Genomic DNA, 23,412 nt, shown 5'->3' on the forward strand with positions numbered 1-23,412 from the left:
TTCCTCTACATTCTCTACTATATTTTCTCTCCAGGGAACATGTTTATTGACCAGAATATTCATTTTTGGCAGGCTATATCACTACTTGGAACCTTGGCCTAACTGGAGGCCATTGTCTGTCATTTCATCCTAGAAGGGAGTTTGTAGACAGATGGAACAGCCATACAGAGCTGTAATAATGATCTTGCTTGTTCCTTCTCATCTGCCATTGGAACACATCAGCACATTTTATAAACACTCCTCTTAAAGCTGTTTAGCACTCTGGGGAGATGAGAATGACATCATATCCAAGACAGCAAGGTGGCAATTCGTTAAGATTTGGTGACATCTGGGGTGGGTAGGTGGCACAGTGAACAGAGCACCAGCCCTGGAGTCAGGAGGACCTGAGTTCAAATTTGGCCTCAGACACTTAACACAAAAAACTAGCCATGTGACCTTGGGCAAGTCACTTAACCCCAATTGCCCTACCTTCCCCTCTCCCCCCCCAAAAAAAAAGATTTGGTGACATCCTCACTTCTGGGGTGAGCCAAATGGATATATATATACACCTAGGGTTCCATGAGCACTAACTCTGAATTCAACTCAGACCATTTGTCTAATCACTACCTTCTCCTCTCAGGGGAAAAAGAAATAACTGTCTTGAGGCAGTTGTAGTACATGTGGTAGGAAAGATTTCTGGACAGAGGAACTGGCCTCTAATTCAGGTTCTGATATCTCTGTGTGACCTTGGGTAATGAAATACACCTCTCTGTGCCTCAGTTTCTTCATCTACAAGATGAGAGATTTGAACCAGATGATTTCTTTTTTTTTCCTTAATGTTATTTTATTTTTTTCCAATTACATGTAAAGAGAGTTTTCAACATTCATTTTTGTAAAATTTTGAGTTCCAAGTTTTTCTCCTTTCTCCTCCCCAAGACAGCATGCAATCTGATATGTTATATATATACAATCGTATTAAACGTATTTCCACATTAGTCATGTTGTGAAAGAAGAATCAGACAAAAGGAAAAAACCACAAGAAATAAAAAAACAAAAAAGGTGAAAATAATATGCTTCAATCTGCATTCATGCATAGTTCTTTTTCTGGATGTGATTAACATTTTCCATCACTAGTCTTTTGGAATTGTCTTAGATCATTGTACTGTGGAGAAGAACTAAGTCTACCATAGTTAATCATTGAACAATGCTGCTGTTGCTATGTATAATGTTCTCTTGGTTCTGCTCACTTCAGTCAGCATTAGTTCATGTATGTCTTTCCTAGGTTTTCTGAAATCTGCCTGCTCATCATTTCTTATAAAACAATAGTATTCCATTACATTTATAATACAACTTTGAACCAGATGATTTCTAAGGAATCTTCTGCCTCTATATTCTGCACTCCTATGCTTCTTTTGAGTCTTAGTCTAATTAAAAAATAAATCCCCCCAAACATTGTACAGATGAGAAATACAGACAGTACTCAGAGTTCTTCATTCTTAGGTCTCATTATCTAGACTATTCCATTTGCCATGAGATCTAAAGAAGAGAAAACAGACCACTCCCCCTATACTGATTTGCTCCAAGTCTCAGAAAAGTGATCAGGGAGATATCAATTTATGGCAGTCAAGAAGATGAGGGTGCAGATTTCACTCCTCTAATTAATAGCCTCTCATGTGTAATTACCCATTTTCCACTTAGGAAAGGATAGGTTATGAAATATTTGTGAGGACTGGGAAATTTTCTTACTAGCTAACTTAGAGGAGATGCTAAGCTCTAGTCACCCTAGCCCAGAATTGTCTAAAGATCCCAATGAATAATTTTTAGAAGAGAAATCTTCCCTCATTGTCTGACAATTGCTTGAAAGGGCTTCAGTTTCACATCCAAACTAGTCATGCACCCAGGCCAATTGACCATCTGCCTAACTGCTGTTGAACAGCTTTCCCCTCTACTCCCTACCTTTTCTGCCTTCCCAAAACAAAAGTCCCTTCCCTGGTCACCATTTCACCATATGTGATATCTTTTCCTATTGAGCAACTTAAGGACAAAGACTGTCTCTTTTAAAAATAAATGCATCCCCCAGTGTTTACTATACTCCCTGGCATAGAGTAAACACAATACTTTTTCATTAATTTATTCCAAGTTTTAAAGAGCTCAGAGTTAAAACTGATGAAGTATTTTTTAAAATAGATTTTTATTGATATATTTTATTTTTACATTGGCTATACTTATTTATCCGATAACCTTCCCCATTCTTTTCTCCCCAAGAGCCATCCATATAATAAAGAATTTTTCAAAAAAAAGAAAAATGGGAATAAGAGAAGAAAAAAATAAAACGGCAGGAGGTTGTTTTGTTTTAGCAAAACTGATCAACATATCAACATTATATAAAATGTTCCTCACCCATGGACTACCCTCCTCACCTTTGCAAAAGACCAGACGGACATGTTTTCTCATGGCTCTTCTTTGGGACCAAACTTGTTCTTTATAATTTTGCATCATTCATTTTTGATAGTTTTTTTTGGGGGGGGGAATCATTCTTCTTGTGTACTTTGTTGTGGTCATTGTGCATAGTGTTTTCCTGGTTCTGTGACTACTCTTTGCAAACTTTCTACCTGTCTCCCTAAAACCTTCTACCTCAAGACAGGAGAAGCACATACCCCTTATTCTTCTCTGACCAAGGTAATATGTTTATTTTCAGCCTTTTCAGTAGTGGGATCCAAGGAACAATTTATATAATTGATAACACATAGTTTGGGGTAGCTAGGTGGCACAGTGTTGGGCCTTAAGACTTAAGACTCTTCTTCCTGAGGTTAAATCTGACCTCAGACACTTAGTAGCTGTGTGACCCTGGGCAAGTCACTTAACCCGTTTTTCCCCTTAGTTTCCTCATCTGTAAAATGAGCTGGAGAAGGAAATGGCAAACCACTCCAGTATCTCTGCCAAGAAACCCCAAATGGAATCGTGAAGGGTCAGACAGAATTGAAAAATACTGAACAACGCAATCCACAGTTTCATGGAAAGAACTCTGGACTCAGAGTTAAGATACCTAGATTTGACTCCCAGCTCTGACACTAATTGGGTATCTTTGGAGGCAGGCATATCACTTAGCCTTCATGCAAAGTGAGATAGTAATACTTGCACTGTGGTTCATACTGGGATATTAGGAAAAGTGTTATTTATTTTTTGGACCTGGCCCATATTTTCATTGGTATAGAAAACTCTCAATAAGGAAACTCTCACTACTAATGCAAGATCTGTGATTTTGTAGTCTTATAGTATTGCCTTTAAAACCCTAAGAGATGGTGCTATTAAAAAAATGCTGTACTTACTATGCTAGCAAATTTAGAAAACTCAGCTGTGGTCACTGGGTTGGAAAAGATCAATTTACATCCCAATCCTAAAGAGCAATGTTAAAGCATATTCAAATTACCAAACAATTACTCTCATTACACCAGCAAGATTATGCTTAAGCTTTTGTAAATTAGGCTCCATCCCTCTGTGAACTGAAAATTCCCACAACAGGTTGGTTTTCGAAGAGGAGGAGGAACTAGAGACCAAATTGCCAACATTAGCTAGATTATGGAGGAAGCAAGGGAGCTCCAGAAAAATATTGACATCTGTTTCATTGATTACACTAAAACCTCTGACTATGTGGATCACAACAAATTGTGGCAAGTCCTTAAAGAGACGGGAGTACCAGATCGTTTTACTTGTCTCCTGGGGTACCTGTAATGCAATCCAGGAAGCAACAGTTAGAACCAAAAATAGAAAAACTGATTGGTTTAAGATTGGAAAAGGAGCATGACAAGGCTATATGTTATCACCTTATTTATTTAACTTTTATGAAGAATACATGATGCAAAATGCCAAGCTGGACGAATCAAAAGCAGGAATGAAGATTGTTGAGAGAAATATCAATAATCTCAGATATACAGATGATACCATTCTGATGGCAAAAAGTAAAGAGGAATTAAGAAGCTTCTTGATGAGGGTAAAAGAGGTGATGCTTAATATCAATAAAACTAAAATCTTGACAACTGGTCCCTTCACTTCCTGGCAAATAGAGGGAGAAGAAATTGAAGTAGCGTCAGATTTAGTATATATTCCTGGGCTCAAATATCATGGCAAATCACTGCAGATAGCAACAGCAGCCATGAAATTAAAAGATGCTTGCTCCCTGGAAGGAAAGCTATGGCAAATCTGGACAACATACTAAAAAGCAGAGACATTACCTTGCTGACAAAGGTCTGTATAGTCAAAGCTATGGTTTTTCCAGTGGCAAAATATGGCTGTGAGAGTTGAACTATGGTGCGGGGAAAAGACTTTGAGAGTCCCTTGGACAGCAAGGAGATCAAGTCAGTCCATACTTAAAGAAATTAATTCAGACTATTCACTAGGAGGTCAAATACTGAAGCTGAAGCTTAAATACTTTGGTCACTTAATGAGAAGATGGAACTCAACTGGAAAAGACCCTAAAGTTGGGAAAGATTGAAAGCAAAAGGAATAGGAGATGGCAGAGGATGAGATGGTTAGATAATGTCATGGAAACAACAAATATGAACTTGGACAGATTTCTAGAGATAATGGAGGATAGAAAGACCTGGGCATGCCCACGTCCATGGGATCATGAAGAACTGGACATGACTAAACAACAACTGTGTTGCCTGGGGAACTAAAAAGTGAAGAAAATTACCCAGGGCCACATAGCACAGTCAGAATGGAATCCAGGCTGGACTGACTCTGGAGCCAGCCACCTGACTCTTTAGTCAAGTGTTTATTAATAAAGGTGATGAAGTGTAGTAAAGAGCATACTAGGCTTGAAGTCAGGAAAATGTGGGTTCAAATTCCAGCTTGGGAACTAACTAACTAACCTCTCAGCTTCCCTTAAATTTCAGCTTAAGTTCTGCCCTGGGCAAGAAGCCTTTCCCCTTGGTCCTTGCTAATGTCAGTGCCTTTCCTGGGAGGCTACCCCTAATTTATTCTGTATATGTAGGGCTTTTACATAGGTGTTTGCATATTGTTTCCCTCATTAAATTGTGAGCTCCTTGAGAGCAGGGATTGTTTTTTGCCTTTTCTTTTCAAATCTTCCACCCTTAAGAAATGTTAGCTGACTGTGTGACCTTGGGGAAGGCACTTAACTTCTCTGTGACTCAGTTTCTTCATCTATAAAATGGGAGAGTTGAACTCATGGACCTCTGAGGTTCCTTTTAGGTCCAATCCTATATACCTTATCCTTTAATAGTGTTTTAAGATTTAAGAAATGCTTTCCATACAACAATAAGGTAAGGTTTATAGGCAGTGTAAGTATGAGTATTTGCCTAATACAGATGAGGAAATAGATAAAGGCAAGGGAAGTGATTTGCCTGAGGTCACACAGCTAGTAAATGTCATAGTCTGGATTTGAAACCAGGTGTTCTGATTCAAAGTCTAATGTTCTTTAAAACAATCTACAGGAGTTATTATTAGGGTACTCTTTCAACACTTCGGGAGTACAATTTCTATGTCAAATTAGAAAAATGTATTTGTTCAAAGATCGATTGGGCTTCCATGTTATTCCTTGCCCTAGGGCCTATGAATGTGGTCTTTGGTTAGCAACTGGAAAATCTGTGAGCTGGAGGGTCATGCCTGATAATCTGGGGTGGCAGTTTGGGAGATGAATCCACACTGCCAATAAAATTTGTCAGGTACACCTAAACAAACCCAAACCTTGAAAAGGAGTGAGGATATACTCAGTAAGAGAGGAAGTATTTTTTCTCGCTCCTTTCACTCTCCATGCCAATAAGGAGTCCTTAATGACCTCAGCTTGCAAGCCTGGATACACATTCACATCTTTCCCTCCTCGGGAATTATATAGAAACATCTGGTATGAGGCAATCCTTTACCTCAGTCATCAAGCTCTTTTTGCCAATAACTTCTTAAAGCTGTTCTCTTCCTTCCTTCCTTTTTTTTTTTGTTTTGGTTCCTAAAGATTTCTTGGTGTCTTCTTGCTTAAACTTTCATAGAATCATAGGATTTAGATAGAGCTAAAAGGGCCCTCAGAGAACATCTGATCCATTGTCTTCAATTAAATATTTATCTATATCATTAGTATTGTTTTTGCTTTTGCTTTACTTACATTTCCCAATTCAAACCCTCTCTTTTTATAGATGAGAAAAATGAGATCCCACAGTGACTTGCCCAAGGTCATGCAATATGGTAAATGGCAGTCTGAATGCAAATCCTCTTAGATTCTAATACTCTTATCACTCTCACCCCATTCTCTTTGGACTTCCTGTACCCCCACACCTCCCCCCATTTCTATCTCATGGATTCTTGTCATGCAATCCACTGTTTTCCTTGGGGATCACCTTCTCTGTATCCATTTTACCTAGTTCAGAGGCAGGGAACCTGTAGCCTCGAGGCCACATGTGGCCATCTAGGTCCCCAAGTGTGGCCCTTTGACCGAATCCAAACTTCATATAACAAATCCCCTTAACAAAAGGATTTGTCCCGTAAAACTTGGGTTCAGTCAAAAGGTCACACTCAAGGCCCTAGAAGGCCACATGTGGCCTCAGGGCAGCAGGTTCCCCATCCCTGACCTAGCTGGTTTTCATTTGAGCCTTTTATTGGTGCTTGGATCAGCTCATCAAACCCTATTTCTCTATGGTGATCTTGTTTCTGCTTTTCCACTTCTTGTCAATGATTCCTCTCCTGCTGCCACCTATGGCACAGTGAAATTTCAGGTACTGGAAACACAGTAGCCACACCCCCAGGTCATCATTCTCTTCCTTTTCTAGATTTTTATCAAGTCACACAGAAGAGAAACCTGACTTTCTACTCTTGCAAAAAGAGGAGAAAAGGAAGCAAGGAGCTCATTCTGGTCACCTGCAAGGAAAGATGAGCTACAGTCTTTTCTGGGGATACTAGAAAGTAGGCACATGTAAATTTCTTTTGTTGGGGAATGGGAGCTGGTAGCATGAGAAAGCTTGCATGGGAAATTTTTACTCTAAGCACTTTGAAGCTATGTAGAACTCTCCTAAGACAGTACTGGGTACTGAAATATCATGTCATGGAAAGAGCTGGAAATTTTGCTTGATAGTAGAATAAAGAAAGAAGGAAGGGATAAAGGTTTGTGGTATTTTTTTTTTTTACAGTTAAAGGCTAGTAAGAAGACCATAGGATGATAGATTTAGAGTTGGAAGGGGTCTTTGAAACCATCTAATTCAATCTCCTCATTTTCCAGATGAGCTTAAGTGACTTGTTTGCGGTCATATGGATAGTAAATGGCAGAGGTCCTCTGATGTCAGATCCAGTATTTTCCCACTATACCATGCTTCTTCCTAATACCTCAATGTACCTAATAATATGTATTTGTTATTCTTACTCTAAATATGGTATCACCTTTAAAATACATATAACTATTAATCTCTAATTGTTATGTTATCTTTTTATTAAAAAAAATCACACATGAAATGTGTACTATAATCTAGATTCCATTTATTTATAATAAACTTGTGCATTTGGATCATAGGACCACAGCCTAGAGACAATCCATTTGGTAGCAGTTTTCTTGAATTGCAGAGTAACCAGGAGGAAATAAAAGCTTCTGAAATTCAAAGCAATATCTGATATTTAAATAGTGTTTAAAGGCTTGCAAAGAGCTTAACATACATTATTCAATCCAAGAAGCATTTGTTAAATACCTACAAGTAAGGTATTAGGTGCTGGGGGTGAAGGATGGGGAATATAAAGACAATAAGAAAACCAGTCCCTGCCCTAAAGGAGTTTATAGTCTGAACTTTATAACAATTCTATGAGGCAGGACTACAGAAAACTTTAAGTGTTTTGGGTCTTAGTGCTGTTGTTTAAAAGTCACAATGAAGGGAGATGACAAATGTTGGAGGGGGACGCTGACACACTGTTGGTGCAGCTATGAATTGGTGCAGCCATTGTGGAATGTAATTTGGAGCTATGCTCCCAAAGTTACCAACCTATGCACACTCTTTGACAGAGTGATATCATTACTAGGTCTATGCCCCAAAGTAATCAAAGCAAGAGGAAAAGGTCCTGTATATAAAAAAATATTCACAGAATCTCTTTTTCAAATGGCAAAGAACTGGAAACTAAAGGGATGCAGTGCATCAGTTGGTGAATGGTTGAATAAATTATGGCATATGAATAAGATGGAATACTATTGTGTAATAAGAAATGATGAAAGAGATGGTGTCAGAGAAATCTGGGAAGACTTAAATGAACAGATTCAGAGTTAAGTGAGAAGAACCGGGAGATCAATTTATACTACAACATTATAAAAATGAATGATTTTGAAAGACCTGAGAATTCTGAACAATCCAACGATCAAACATGATTCCAGAAGATAAATGATGAAGTATGCACCCTGGAGTCAGGAGAATCTGAGTTCAAATCCAACTTTAGACACTTGACAATTACTAGCTGTGTGATTGCCTTGTGTTATGGGATTGAGAATCTGAAGATCTTTCCTGCCCCTTGGCCCTTTGACAGGCTTAAGTGACTCTGAGAACCTTCCTAGATTTGAGAATATACTCTGCCCCCTAATAGGCTGAATGTGCTCACCTGGAGCCTGTAGAGGGAGGCTTGTTTTTCAGGAACGCGCACACCTTGATACTTTGTGATTGGTCAGTGGATCATGAAGGCTGTGATGTTCTCTGACCCTGGAGAAGGCTATATATACCTCTGATGTGAGGTTTTGCTGTGGGGCTCACTTTGGGAAGAGTTAGTTGTATGATTTGGCCAGATGAGACTCTGGGCAGTCATTGAGCCCCCCGGCTTTGAAAACCCAGATGTTGGTGCTTTCCTTTCGGGTAACTGACTAGGTATGGATATAATGGTCAGACAGTGGGAAGCCCTGTCTGCTGGTTTGTTTCTCTGTCCACTTGTAACTTCTGTTTGTATTCTCTGATGTTTGATTGATTAAAGTAAGATTTTTTTTTTTACTTTTTGGAGGGCAATTGGGGTTAAGCAACTTGCCCAAGGTCACACAGCTAGTTTTTGTGTTGTGTCTGAAGCTGGATTTGAACTTAGATCCTCCTGACTCCAAGGCCAGTGCTCTATTCACTGTGCCACCTAGCCGCCCCTTAAAGTAAGATTGTTAACCCATTTTGAGTTGCTTTTCTTTAGAAAAGCAGATCTAAGAACCTATGCTAGCAGCCACCCTGGGTATGCTAGTGTGCTTGCTGCTACACCTCCTTAAAAAAAATGCTGCCTATCTCCTAACAGAAAGTTGACTGACATATGCGAATGACACATGTATTTGTGAACATGGCCAATGTTGGAATTTGCTTTGCTGGCCTATGTTTATTTGTTACAAGAGAGGGGTTTTTTTGCGGGGGGGGGGGGCAAAGTGGGGTATTAGAAGGAGCAAAAAATGCTTGACAATTTGAAAAAAATATTTTTAAGTCAAATTAATAAACAAATGAGATTTTTGTTTGTCCAACTTTGACAAATGTATCTTGATCTCTGCTCCTTCCTTTTTCTTTTCCCTGTCCCTTCCACCTTCTACCTTCTCCCTTAACTCACGATTATACAGGGATGAATATATGGTTATTTGTTGTGTTTGGTAAATGGAATTTTATGTTACTTGTCCTGAATTTTTACAGTGGGGTGATGGACTGTTTTATACCTCTCTCTACAAAAACACAAAACACCACACAACTAGATTACATTGATTTTCATTTATGTGAACTTTACTTTCAGTAGTTCAGGGACCCTGGATAGAAAAAATATTCTCTATTCCTACACTTAGAGTTTTTAAATTTCTTTGAAATTTGTAATTAAATTTTTTTAATCAATAGAAATCTAATTTCTCTCCCTTCCTCCTATTCCTCCCCCAATTGAGAAAGAAAGAAAGAAAAAATCCTGTTATAACTGTGTATAATCACTTGTCACTTATACACAGGTGTCCTTGAAATCCTGACCAGGGTAGAAGACACCTTAAAATGGGGGGGGGGGCAGGGGGCATACAGGTTTTAGAGATATGAGATGTGGGTTCAAATCCTGATTCTGACATTTACTACTTGTCACCTCCTTGGGCCTCAGTTTCTTCATCTGTAAAATGAGGGAGTTGACCTAGGTGGCCTCTGAGGTCACTTCCAGATGAATGTCTATGATCTTATTACCCTTGTAGCACTGCATTAACTAAATCCTTTGGACAAGATCTAAGATAGACCACACCTTTCTACTAAAAAGTTGGGGTCTTGAACCTAGGTGTTCTGGTTCCAAATCCAAATAGCTTTATTTTCCTCAATTAGAACAGCCTTAATCTGGAGGGAGGCTATGAGACTTCAGGATATGCAGCAAAGCTCTTTAGCTTTTCAGAAGCTGTCATGGAGACACAAAATATAATTAACCATATGCCCTCCCTTCAGATTTTATTCTTCTTTCAAAATGGGGAGTGGGGGAACTCCAAAACTTTCCATTTTATAATAGGTTCATTTCCCGCTTGTCATCTCTTCTCATAATTAGCAACAAGAGCTCTCATTTATCTATCAGTTCCAATAAGACTTGGATTCACTTTCTACCTCTGATCCATACTGGCTGCATATACTTATGAATATATATATATATATATATATATATATATATATATATATATATACACACATATACATATACTTATGAAGCATATTCCTCGCATCTCTGTGAGGTAATGTATTTGAATCCTCATTTTACATAGGAAATTCAGAAAAATGAAGCAAATTACCTATGGTCACTGTTATAGGAATGTAAATTTTTTTTCTTTTTTTAAGCAATTGGGGTTAAGTAACTTGCTCAAGGCTACACGGCCAGGTGTTTCTGGGTGGGTGCTAAGTGTCTGAGCCCGGATTCGATCCCAGGTCATCCTGACTCTGAGGCCAGTGCTCTTACTCACTGTGCTACCTGGCCGCCCCAGGAATGTAAACTTTTAAGATCTTCCCTGCCCCTAGGCTTGAGTGCACCTGGAACCTGTGGTGGGAGGCTTGTTTTTCAGGAGATACTTTGTGATTAGCCAGTAGGTCAAGAAGGTTGTTACATTCTCTGAGCCAGGAGAAGGCTGTATAATAACCCCTCATATGTGGCTTTGTTTTGGGGCTCACTTTGAGAAGTGTTGTGTGATTTGATCAGATGAGACTCTGGGAAGCCATTGTTGAGAGCCCCCCTGGCTTTGAAATACCCAGATGTTGATGGTAACTGTGATTTGGTATGGATGTAATGGTTGGACAGTTTGGAAACCTGTCTGCTTGATCTGTTTCTCTGTCTTGATAATTCTGTCTGTATACTCTGAAGTTCGGGATGCTAACCTTTTCCCCCTGAATTAGCTAAACGATATATATTTGATTGATTAAAGTAAGCTTGTTAACCCATTTTGAGTTGCTTTCCTTTAGCAAAGCAGATGTAAGAACCTGTGTTGGCAGCCACTCTGGGATGCTAGGGTGCTTGCTGCTACGGTCATATAGCTAGGAAGTGGAAAAGCCAGCACTTTAACCTGATTCTTCTGACTTTAGGTACTCTGTTGTTTCCACTATTCCACACTATGCCTCTTAATAATGCTCACTAGTTTATATATGCCCCTATACATACATACACATACATAAACATATACACACATACATATGTGTGTGTTTATCTCCCTGGTTACCTTTGAGACCTAGCTCAAACATCCATCACCTTCCTCATGAAGTCTTCTTGGTTTCCCCCAACTACTAGGATATATCCTCCCCCAAATACTTGAATTAATATGCATGTGTGTGTATGTATGTATGTGTGTGTTTGTGTGTACATGTATATGTATGTGTATATGCCATTATATATGTGCATTATATATTATATAATATATAATAGTAACAATAATAATATATTATATATGATACATAATGTATATATATACTCTTGTGGGTATATGTTGCCTCTCCTATTAGAATGTAAGCCTCTTGGGAGCTCTACAGACTGTGGGGGATCCAGAAGCTGATACAAAATCTCAGAAGCCTGGGACAGTATACCCACCCCCACCCCCACCCCCACTGGAAACAGTCTTGCCTTGACAGGAAGTTAAAAAGCCAAGTGTTTGGCTGGGAATATGAGTAAACAGTATAAAAAAACTCAGAGTACAGAATCTTACTTTGGTGACAAAGAAGATCAAAACATAAAACCAGAAGACAACAAAGTCAAAGCTCCTACATAAAAAGCCTCCAAGAAAAATATGAATTGGTCACTGACCATGGAAGAGCTCAAAAAGGATTTTAAAAATCAAGTAAGAGAAGTGGAGGACAAACTGGGAAGAGAAATTAAAGTGATGCAAGAAAATCATGAAAAAACAAGTCAACAGACTGCTAAAGGAGAACCAAAAATATACTGAAGAAAATAACACCTTAAAAATAGACTAACCCAAATGGCAAAAGAGGTCCAAAAAGCCAATGAGGAGAAGAATGCCTTAGAAAGCAGAATTTGCCAAATGGAAAAGGAGGTTCAAAATGTGTAGAATGTAGAATGTAAGCCTCTTGAGAGTATTAATGAACTGTCTTGACCCCCAAGGATACACAGGGAGTCCAGCTTGGAGAACCAATGACAAATTATTATTTGTTCATGGCAGGGCATCGTCCTTGACACATTTCAGGGCCTTTTGAATGCTCTGGGTGCAGTGTTTCTGGAAAACATGGCAACTCAAGAAGACAAGCTGACAGGGTCCTTCAACAAGAGCATGTACTGTTTCACTTTTGTATTTTTCTCTGCAGTGCTTATGATGAAACAGCATGGTGGATAGAGAACTGGTCTTAAAACCAACAAGACTTGGATTCACTTTCTACCTCTGATCCATACTGGCTGCATAACCCTAGGCAAATCACTTACTCTCTCAGCATCTTGGGCAACTCTTTTAGAATCTACATTGCAGAAAAGATTCTGACCTATATTGGTAGAAGTTTCTACACTATTTTCCTAAAACAGGAAAATCACAGTTCTAGACCTTATCCTATCCTCAAGGCTTAGCACAGTGCCTGCTACATAGTAAGTGCTGAATTAATGCTTGTTGATTAAGAGGGGTGTATGTGTGTGTGTGAAAGAGAGAGAATTTTTTTTTTAATTATCTAGGATGAGACTTTAGGGGAAAAACAGTAACTCCCCACTCTAATTAACTGCAGGGTTTATTTAAAAAGCTGTTTCTTGCTTAGGTCTAATACAGATCTCCAGTATTCAATGCAGACAACAACACAACAGTTTTCCCATTGCCTCATGGGACCAACTTAGTTCCCAGATGTGACACCATTTCAATGCCAGAGATAATTCCTCAGCACTGTGCTTTGCATCTTCAAGGAAAGGCTTCATCTTATTCACAGCTTAATGAACGTGCAACAGTGGGAGCATGTTCAGAGGTTGTCAGAGCAAACATACAGCAGGAGGTTGTTCAACACTGTTGGGTCTGACTGGCAAACAGCTTGTTGCTGCTGCCTTAATGATGAAGGGGACAATTCCCTTCACTCTCACCCTGCAAAGGGACCAGCTCTGCAGCTGTCACAAGGAAGGCCTTGCAAGCTTAATTAACCAGGTGGAATGGGCCCTGTTTCCAGCAACGCTTTGGCTCTGAATGGAAAAGGGAAAGGGGGGAGGGATGGAGGAGAAGGGAAGGGTAGAAGTAGGGGAGCTGTGGGGGCAGAGGAAGGAATGTGTACAAAAGCAACAAGATTGGGGTCACAGAATGATCACGTACAACTATACTCAAAACCTCTCCGTCTTCACTTTCTGCATAGACACAGGTTTCTTATTCCAAAGGGGTTCATTAGAAGATGCAGAGTTTCTAATTTGCTTTCCACTGAGTCAAAATACAGTATAGCAAATGCATATAAGAGACAACTCCAAGGAACAGACAAAAAGGAACTTTGCATGGCTTTACCTCTGTCAATGGGCCCCTTATGACCTCCATCTTCAAAGCCCCTTGAATTTTTTTCTTTTCTTTAAAGCAAAACTACACTGAAAGGCTTATTCACTAGAAGAATATAAACCAGGGTCTCCCAGCTTCTGGTCCTTTAAGGTAGCTGTGTAGGTGATCATCATACTTCAGTCACCAACCTGATAGGTGTTGGAAGTGAGAGCGAGAATAGGGGGCAAAGAGCTATAACAAAATATTAGATACTGAATATGCCTCGTCTTCTTATGCACTATATACAAGGATACCCAAATGCCACTCAGACTCTGCTGTTCAAGAGTTTACAAGCTAAAAGCTGGGACTGTACCTCAAACTACAAAGCAATCAGTTCAAGGAATTCAATTCATAAGTGCCTACAATGTGCATGGCCTTGTGGTAGGTACCAGACATACAAAGATAGCTATTAATAATAACATCTCACATTTTTATAGTACTTCAGGGTTTACAAAGTACTTTCTTTACAACAACAATAAAAATAAAGTAGTAAAGTGCTATTAGCTCCATTTTACAGATTAAGAAACTGAGGCTTTGAGAGGTACAGTGACTTATCTAGTATCACATAACTAGTAAGTATAAGAACCAAGAATTAAGCCTTTCATTCTTACCCCAATTCTATATTGTTTTCTAGGTATTTATGATAGGAGAAAGGAAAAACAGAAATAAATAACTATCATGCAAGGAAGTGTAATAAAGCATGATAGAGATATTCTTATAAATTGTTATGGAAAATTTAAGGGTGGGATCTGGAGTCAAAACAAAATGAGGGGGTGGGGAGGGATGACCTCTAAGTACTTTTTAGCTCTAGATTTATTATCCTACGTGAGAATCCATTTGCTCTTCAGTCATTTTTTCAATCGTGCCCAACTCTTTGCAACCTCATTGGGAGTTTTCTTGGCAAAGATACTGGAGTGGTTTGCCATTTCTTTTTTTTTTTTTTAATATCATACACACATTTAATAATGAAGCCTAGGTTTGAACCCAAGTCTCTTGAACCCAAGTCTCACTTTACAGATGAGGAAACTGAGGAAAACAGGGTCAAGTGACTTGCCTAGGGTCACAGAGGTAGGAAGTGTCTAAGGCCATATTTGAATTCAGGAAGATGAATCTTCCTGATTCCAGGCCAAGCACTCTATCCACTATTAGGGGTGAAGAACCTGAGGCCTTGAGGTCACATGTGGCCCTCTAGGTCCTCAAGTACAGGCCTTTTACTGAATCCAAACTTCACAGAACAAATCCCCTTAATAAAAAGATTTGTTCAGTAAAACTTGGACTCAGTCAAAAGGCTGCACCCAAGGACCTAGAAGGCTACATGTGGTCTCAAGGCTGCAGGTTCCCTGCCCCTGTACTAGATATATAATGTTAGAAAGTGACTTTGGTCTAGATCTGTGATTTTATTGGTGTAAAGAATTCCTATCAAGGAAATCCTCTTTATTGATGACAATTAGCAACTGTTATGCAATTTAAGAGTCTTAGAGAGTTAGGCAGGGCACTGTGATTTGCTTAGGGTCACACAACTTGTATGTCAGAGGTAAAACTTTGTCCACTGTGTGGATTTGTTTTACTATGTTTATCTGTTACAAGAGTGTCTTTCTGTCAGTAAATTGGGGAAGGTAATGGGGAAGCGGGCATTAATAATAGTGATAACCTCCCCCGCAAAGAGTGCCATTATAACAATTTTTCAAATGCACAGAAAAAAAAAAACCAGAAGGAAGTTCAGAAGAGAATACAGACAAGTAAAAGGCAGTTTTGAAAGTAACATGTAGAATTTATTAAATGGCTTTTTTAAAGAATAAGTAGAATGTGTGTGACCTTGGGCAAGTCACTTAACCCCAATTGCCCTGCCTTCCCCCCTCCAAAAAAGAAAAAAAAAGATTAAGTAGAATGAAATGGAAATTTATACTTTCTTAGAATCCTCTTTTTACATCTGCTATGTATATGGAAATACTCTCTTTTTTGGGGTGTTTAGGTTTAAAATGAAAAAAAAATTTCATGTGCTTCCCTGCCCCCAATAAAAAGGATGCATTTCATCTGGGGTGTTAGGTACAATCATTGAAAGCTGAATGGATTTAAATGAGTGCAATGTATTATTTTTTTAAGCAATTAGGGTTAAGTAACTTGCTCAAAGTTACACGGCCAGTTATTATTTTTGTGTGGGTGCCTAGTATCTGAGGCCAGAACCGATCCCGGGTCTCCCAATGCTGGGGCCGATGCTCTTACTCACTGCGCCACCTGGCCGCCCCTGAGTGCAATGTATTCTTACACATATCCTTAGATGGTTTCTACCAAGGATGTTAGAAAATAAATATATTCTCATTTCCTCTAGAAATGACTATATCATGGCCTTAGCACTCACCTAGCAAGACTAGGTCCTTATGCTATATGGCATTATTCATAACCAAAGGTGGTATCATCATTCGTTTTTAAGATCTGATCATTCAAGAAATCCTAGAGAGGATATTTATTATGAAGGGAATCAAGAAAGAAATGGTGTGTGGTAGAAAAGTTGGCTTGAGTGACTAAGGGTTTTTCTAAGGACAAACTTAGCATATTAATGGTAAGATTCCATTAGAGACTAAAAGGTACTCTCAACCATTTTTCCTTGACCTCTTCATTTAAATTGTACTAAAGGAGTGCTTGAGATTGGAGGGGAACAGTATAATCTTAAGAGAACCCCTATCCACTTTATCCTCCCTTAAATCTGTTATAGTAGAATTTGTGAAGAGTGTGCAGAGAAGATAAGGAAAATATATGAGTTCCTCCCCCCACCCCCTACCCACACCTCAAATCCACAAGGAAAATAGTTCTGGTTTAGTGAGGACTGCACTTAAAGCATACTTACACAGACTCTCGTATGCTAAAGCTCTTGATCTCTTTCCACCACAACATGCACTCTATGCATAGACAAATTCCCTTAATAAAAGGATCTGTTCTGTGAAGTTTGGATGCAGTCAAAGGGCTGCACTTGAGGACCTAGAAGGCCACATGTGGCCTCAAGGCTGCGGCTTCCCCACCCCTGGAATGGAGGGGCTGTCATATGCCTGCAAGGAGGAACCATCCCTGGTTGGTCCTACATAGAGGAAGGCAATCCCTCTCCAGACTCTTCAGTGCCCTTCCCTGTGCCGTTGTCTACTACACTAGTATCCAAAGAACATTAGTAAGCAGACCCCAGAATCTGTGGTAGGAGCATGTGAACTCTTCTCCTAACCTCACTCTGTATTTTACATAGGTGCCTTTTTCCCCTCTTGTGCCTCTCCACAGGATCTTGGCCATTTGTAAGGTGGGATGAATGAACAAATGGATGGATAGATGGATGGATGGATGGATGGATGGATGGATGGATGGATGGATGAAATTAATACAAAAGCATTTATTAAGTACTTAACATAAGCCAAGGACTGAAGAGCTGGGGATATAAAAAACAAAGGTGAGGATATTCTCTGCCCTTAAGCAGCTTACATTTTAATAGAAAAAGCATAATAAATATGTGGAATTTTTTAATTTGGAAAATTAATGGGTTAGTGAATGAAGCCATGTGGGAATATACCGACACACCCTTTCTAGGAGTGATGGCTGTTCTAATTTGATTATGGCTCCAGAACTGGAAATGGGGTAGGAAAGCACAGACACCATCAAGGCAGCTAGTGAGAAGATGGTGGGCTCTGAGAGGGGTTCACCAAACAGACCAGCAGGGCCTTGCAAGATGAAAAGGTTAAGTCCTCAGGGCAAGGTTTCTGGCCCAGTGGGGAGAATGTGGGAGGAAGTAGGAAAAGAAGATGGCATTCCTAGTTTGTCTAGGAAAGTGGCAGAAGAATTGAGGAGGGATGATTTTCTCTGTCTCCACAAGTTCCTCTCAGCATGAAAGAATTTCACAGGCTAAATGTTTTACAGTGGCTAGTAGGTGAGGTTTGTTGCAGTTCTATACTGAAGGCTATTTGAAGTGATGAGCCAGATTGTTAGACTATAGGCTCCATGAAGGCAGGGATTGTCTGTTTTCTGGCTTTTATACCTGCACCATGTCCTAACACAAGACTCTACAGCATTTAATATTCATTGAGATTGGAGGTGGGGATCATGAACCTATCACACAGTGACAATTGAAATTATTCCTTCCCCTAAGTGTGTATGTATATAGAGGGAGGGAGGGTGTGAGGGTGTGGACTGTAAGACATCTTTTGGTAGTTTTTATGGAGTCACAATTTCCCAAAAGGCATATATATATTTGTACCTTTCTGCTCTAAAATCCCCTAAACATCTTCTCTATATCCCCTCCACAGTCCCAAACTGGTTGTGAAGACTTGGTGGAAAGCTCAATCATACCAAAGCTTTCATTGTTCCCCTCTCAATCCTGGGGAAAGCATTGCTCCAGAATAACCCTGGAACCAAGTTCAACCCTAGGCCTAGACCCACAAAAGGGACTATTAGATAGCGGTGAGAGACTGGGAGATAGTCAGCAAGTCTTTTTCTGGAACACCTCCACACCCCATCTTCCTGCATCTTTGTGGCAGCCCTAGCATGAATACTTCTTATGTTTCTATGGGTGGAGGGAGGGCATGGAGAGGACTTGGTTATCTTGCATGCTTCCGAGTCGGAAGAAAAGAGTGACTCTGGTTCAGTTATAGGAATGTTTCCATTCATTTGTTCCTCCCACTATCACTATTAGAAGGGAGATGATAATTGCGTTGCATTTTTCCCAGTGCCGGTGTATCAGAAGAAAGTGCTAAATCAACGATGGATCCTGTATATTGAGAAATCTGGGCAAGGCACTTGAGTGTCCCAGGAAAATCATACTCCCTTCCTGTCACTGGCCATCAGTGACACTTCACTATCAGGTAAGTTATTTGATATTTCATACTGAAAAATTGCAAAGAACAAGCTTGGCCCTAAAGAAAAGAAATAAGAAGGTGCCTCTCCCAACTCTTTTGCAGAGGTGGGGGGAGGGGATCTCTGTGTGTGCAACATTACATATAATGTTGGAGTTTTTTTAATGTATTGATTAGTTTTGCTGAATTTTTCTCCTTTTTTTCTTTGTAAAACTAATTTTTTGTTATAAGGGATGGCTTTTGGAGAGGGGAAGGGGAAATATGCTGGGGGAAATTTAGGTGATATAAAAACAAAATATAGCAATAAAATCTGTGTGGTTTTTATTTTCACTCACTGTACAAAGTATGCCTCATTGTGACTCCATTTCCTTCCGGAGGCTCCCACCTTAACTACACCTATTCTGAGTTCTGTGTTTAGCCATTTTTGGAGGCAAAAACTGAAAATAGGTTCTAGGGTTAAACCATATGCAGAAGCTGATAAAATGGGGGACTCTGCTTCTGCAAGGAAAAAGCAATCTACAAAGCAGGGAAAAGCCCTGGTACAGAGTCCTGACCCACAAGTGTTCCCTAAATTAAATACTTGCCTCTCCCCCAGAGTCATGGGGGGCAAGGGAGAAGATGCGTTCTGCTGGGTGGGTAGATTCTTTCTGTTCCTTCTCCTTCCCCTCCCCCCATCTCTACTCAAGTGAGAGAAGAAAACAAGTTAGTTCCTGGTGAGTGTTTCCAGTCTGTGTCTGTGTTCAAACAGAGCTGGGCCACTCCTGGCAAAGGAAGCTATGTATTCTTCCTGTGCCAAGGTATAGCCTCACCAGACTCAGCAGAACTCAAGTCAATGTGTCCCCATGTGCTATGGGGGATATCACTGAGCTGCCCATCATAAGAGGCCGCATTTACCGATTGTTGGCATAAAATTGTGTTAGAAGAAACTTGAGTTTCTCCAAGAAACTAACTAGGCTGTCATCCTTATTCTGTAACAGGGGCATGATGGAAGAAAAATGGAATTTCAGTATACCTGTGTTATGTCATAGAGAGCCCTGCGGAAAAAACACTGGGCATAGAAACTCAAATTTGTGTCCTGATTTACCCATGTATGATTTGGGAGGTAAAGGAACTGAAGCATTTCATTTCCAGTAAGGATTCTTACTTGGAATAAGACTTAGCTGATAGGAGGTGATCAAGGAAGACATGAAAACAGAGCTCTCCTGGCTGTTCCCTTAACTTTCGCCCACTCGGCTCAAAGGGAGTTTCCAAACCTTGCTTTTGAGACTGATGGCAAAAGCTATCATACTAAATGAGATAATGTATGAATTTTTTTTTATAAAGTACAAAGTACCACCTAACGTAAATTATTAATAAATAACAACAGTAATGATGATAGCCATTCCAGTGAGTTAATGGATTTCATGAAAATTGAGAAGCCATAATTCTAGAGTCCAACACACACACACATACACAGACACACAGACACACACACACGTCAATCTACCTATCACTGTAGTGGTAACTGAAATACGATGGGATCTTCTACAATTCCAGGATATGTTTGAGGAAAATATGGACTAACAATAAGAAATGTTCATTTATTTCACAAAGGGAAAGGGGGAACCTTCTAGTTTACTTTGCTACTGGCTCACAAGCACCCAGATTAAAGCCAAGGTTTTTTGACTGAAGGAGATTCAAAAGCCATCCTAAGTTCACACTGGGCACCTAAGCTTCCCTCTATACTCCCCCTCCTGGCCTCTCCCCTTGGTAATGCAGGCCACAGTGACACAGCAGAAGGCATGTGCCACTCCAACAAACCTCTTATCCTCAGTCAACTTCCAGGGCTGTGGGTCTACAGGTCAGCTTTCCAAACAACATCCCTCCCTCTCCCCAGCTCAAAGTAGCTGTCATAGACCAGGCCCAGGGTTTCAGTGAAAATCAGAGGATTCTTGGATTGTCTTCAGTACTTTAGGTTTGACACGCAAGGCTCTTTCTAGGGTTTATGCAACTGAGCAACCTGCCCCAGATTCAGGGTTACATGTGGTTTAATTTAACCACATAGCATCAGAAAAACCACCACAAACCACACTGGAAGGACTCTCCTGAGTCAGAAACCAGCCAATGTTATACACGAATTATAAAAGGCAGCTTTAGCTTGGATATGATTTAGTTTAGAGCAAAGGGGACACAAATCCTTCCCAGAGGGGGCAACTGAAAGAGCCCGGAGGGTGCAGTGGTCTGGGAAGGACTTAAGTCCCCTTAGGGCAAGGTAAGCCTCCGCAAAGCAGCGGCCTCCCAGTGGACAGGTTCCAAGAGTTTCAAAGCCCAACAATGTATCTAAGCATCCAGCAAGTTGGACTCCATTGTTTCTTCCTCTCTTCCCAGATATAGAAAATTAAAAGGAAACATCTGCAACAGGAAAGAAGCTCAGGGTGAATAAAGAGCTCCCTCATCCTCCCATGGCTCCGGGATGCTAAGCAGGTGTACCATGTTCCCCATCCCCATCCCTATCCTCATTTCCATCCCCAAGTCTCTCTGGAAGGCTTATTACCTTTGTGATGACCATGCAGAATGATTCCAGGTACAGGGGAGCGGATGGAAGCCGGGGTCAGCTCTCTCCTCAATCAGTCCTGATTGCAGCAGATTCTTTCCACCAAGACATAGGAGTCCAGCCTTTCTTCCGTCCTGCTCCTCACTCCCCTTTGTCGGTCTCCTGACTCTCCCTCTCCGAAACTAGAGACAATATCCCTTGGCAGAGGGAGTCACATTCATTCATAAATCATGACTGAAGTCTTTCTTGCTTTTCCTTGCAGGTGGAAGCAGGAGAGATTTGGGAGGGTCCAACAGAAAAAAAAACACTTGAAAACAATTCTGCTAGCAGTCAATAGTCAATGCATAGCGCTCTCTCTCTCTCTCTCTCTCTCTCTCTCTCTCTCTCTCTCTGTCTCTCTGTCTCTGTCTCTGTCTCTGTCTCTCTCTCTCTCTCTCTCTCTCTCTCTCTCTCTCTCTCTCTCTCTCTCTCTCTCACGCGCGCGCGCGCACACAGACAGACACACTGCAATGTACACTAGCGAGCAGGCAGACACGGGGAGTGGGTGGAGAAACAAGGAGAGAGGAGGAGAGAAAATAAGAGATTCCCTTCCTTTTGTGTGAAAGGCAGAAATTGGAGCCTTCGCAGGGACAAACTGCATATTCATGAGCAGAGGGCGGAGACCGGAAGACACCTAACCCAAGTCCCCTTCCTACCTAAAACAACCTGTCCCCCTGCATCGAATGACGTAGGGGTAGGGGTGACCACGGGGGCGCTGCCCGAGCCTCTCCTTTCAAACAGATGGTTCCTTTTCCATTCTGAGTCCCTCCCGCCTCTATCCCCCTGGGGAGGGAGGGAGCCCCCGACTGAGCAGCAGCTGCTATAGCCGCAGGGAAAGGGTGCTGCCGCTGGGATCCTTCCCAGGGCTCTGCTTCAGGGGAGCCTGCTTCCAACACGGGGTCTCTAGGCAAAGTTCTCTCTGCGGGCAAGGGCCAGGGTGGGTCCAGAGAGGTCGGGTGATGTTATGGGCTGTCCCTCCGATTCCACTCGTCCTACCTAGAGGGATCATGGTCACCCTTTTAAAAATATCTCCATGCTCTATCCCACTCCCCAGACCCTTGCACATCAAAGGACAGACACACTCCCACTTCCCATTTCCACTCCCCAAAGCCTAGAGCATCAAAGCAAAGACTTAGGGGCGGGACCCGAGATTTCACTGATATAGGAAGTTCTTGCAAGAGGAAACTCCCCATACTGATTAAGGTCAGCACTTTCTCTTCGATTTTTAGTGATAGAGAAATGTCTAATACACCAAGACCTTAAATGACTTGATCCAGGTCACACAGCCAGAGGCATATACACTTTTTTTTTGGTTGCAAGGCCAGTTTTCTATGCCAGCACACCATGGCTGCTGAATACATGATAAGTGATTAATGTGTTTGTTAAATCTGAATTTTGAAAATTTAATAATTAGCATGCTCAGAACCACTAGGCCCATCTTAGGGATTGGATAGTCTATTCTCATAGGCAAAAGGACATTCTGATCACTACTTAAAAGAAATAAAAAACAAGCTTGTGACAAATTTTAATAGACATGCTTGTTTTTCCTTTATTATGGTCTATAGATTTTTAGCCTATAAATTCACTCATAGGGCATTTAAGGGGATTTACCTGGGGACACTTTACCTTTACTACCCCCTCCTCCCTAACCTTTATATATCAAATATTGCAATTTGACCTTTATTCAGATTTACCCATATCCTGGTTCTCTTTGGGCCCCTGGACCACTATTAGCTTTCTGTGTCAGAGATGAATAAGGTGCTTTAAGATGTAGAGTTAAGGGATGACTAGGTGGCTCATTGAGTAAAGGAGGACCCGAGTTAGGTTCTGGCCTCAGGCACTTAACACCCACACAAAAAAAAAACTAACCAGGTAACCTTGGGCAAGTTACTTAACCCCAATTGCCCTGCAAAAAAAAAAAAAAAAAAGATGTTGCGTTAAAGAGAGGGAGAGAAAGAGACAGAGAGAGAGAAGAGAGGCAGAGAAGCAGAGAGCTCTCAATGGATGGTGTCTTGTTTTTTTCTGTTTGTTTTTTCAGTAAAATGGAAAATATGATTGATCGCTGAGAAGGAGGGGTAAGAAAGGGTTCAAGAGGGGGAGTGTAGCATGCTAAATCTCAAGTCAGG

The 23,412-nt window shown here is 40.6% G+C and overlaps 1 protein-coding gene across 1 annotated transcript in view; it reads right to left on the reverse strand.

Annotated features, from left to right (window-relative positions):
* Positions 1-21,719, reverse strand: part of CORO2A (coronin 2A) — a 180,429-nt gene extending 158,710 nt beyond the window's left edge. Inside the window, exon 1 of the mRNA XM_069106041.1 lies at positions 21,248-21,719. Within this exon, the coding sequence (XP_068962142.1) occupies positions 21,248-21,262 (15 nt within the window). The 5' untranslated portion in view covers positions 21,263-21,719. The remainder of the gene's footprint in view (positions 1-21,247) is intronic.
* Positions 21,720-23,412: the final 1,693 nt, after the last annotated feature.

Source organism: Petaurus breviceps, unplaced genomic scaffold, assembly GCF_028583685.1.
Source record: "Petaurus breviceps papuanus isolate PSGF00001 unplaced genomic scaffold, PetGlider_PUasm1.0 138, whole genome shotgun sequence".
NCBI lineage: Eukaryota > Metazoa > Chordata > Mammalia > Diprotodontia > Petauridae > Petaurus > Petaurus breviceps.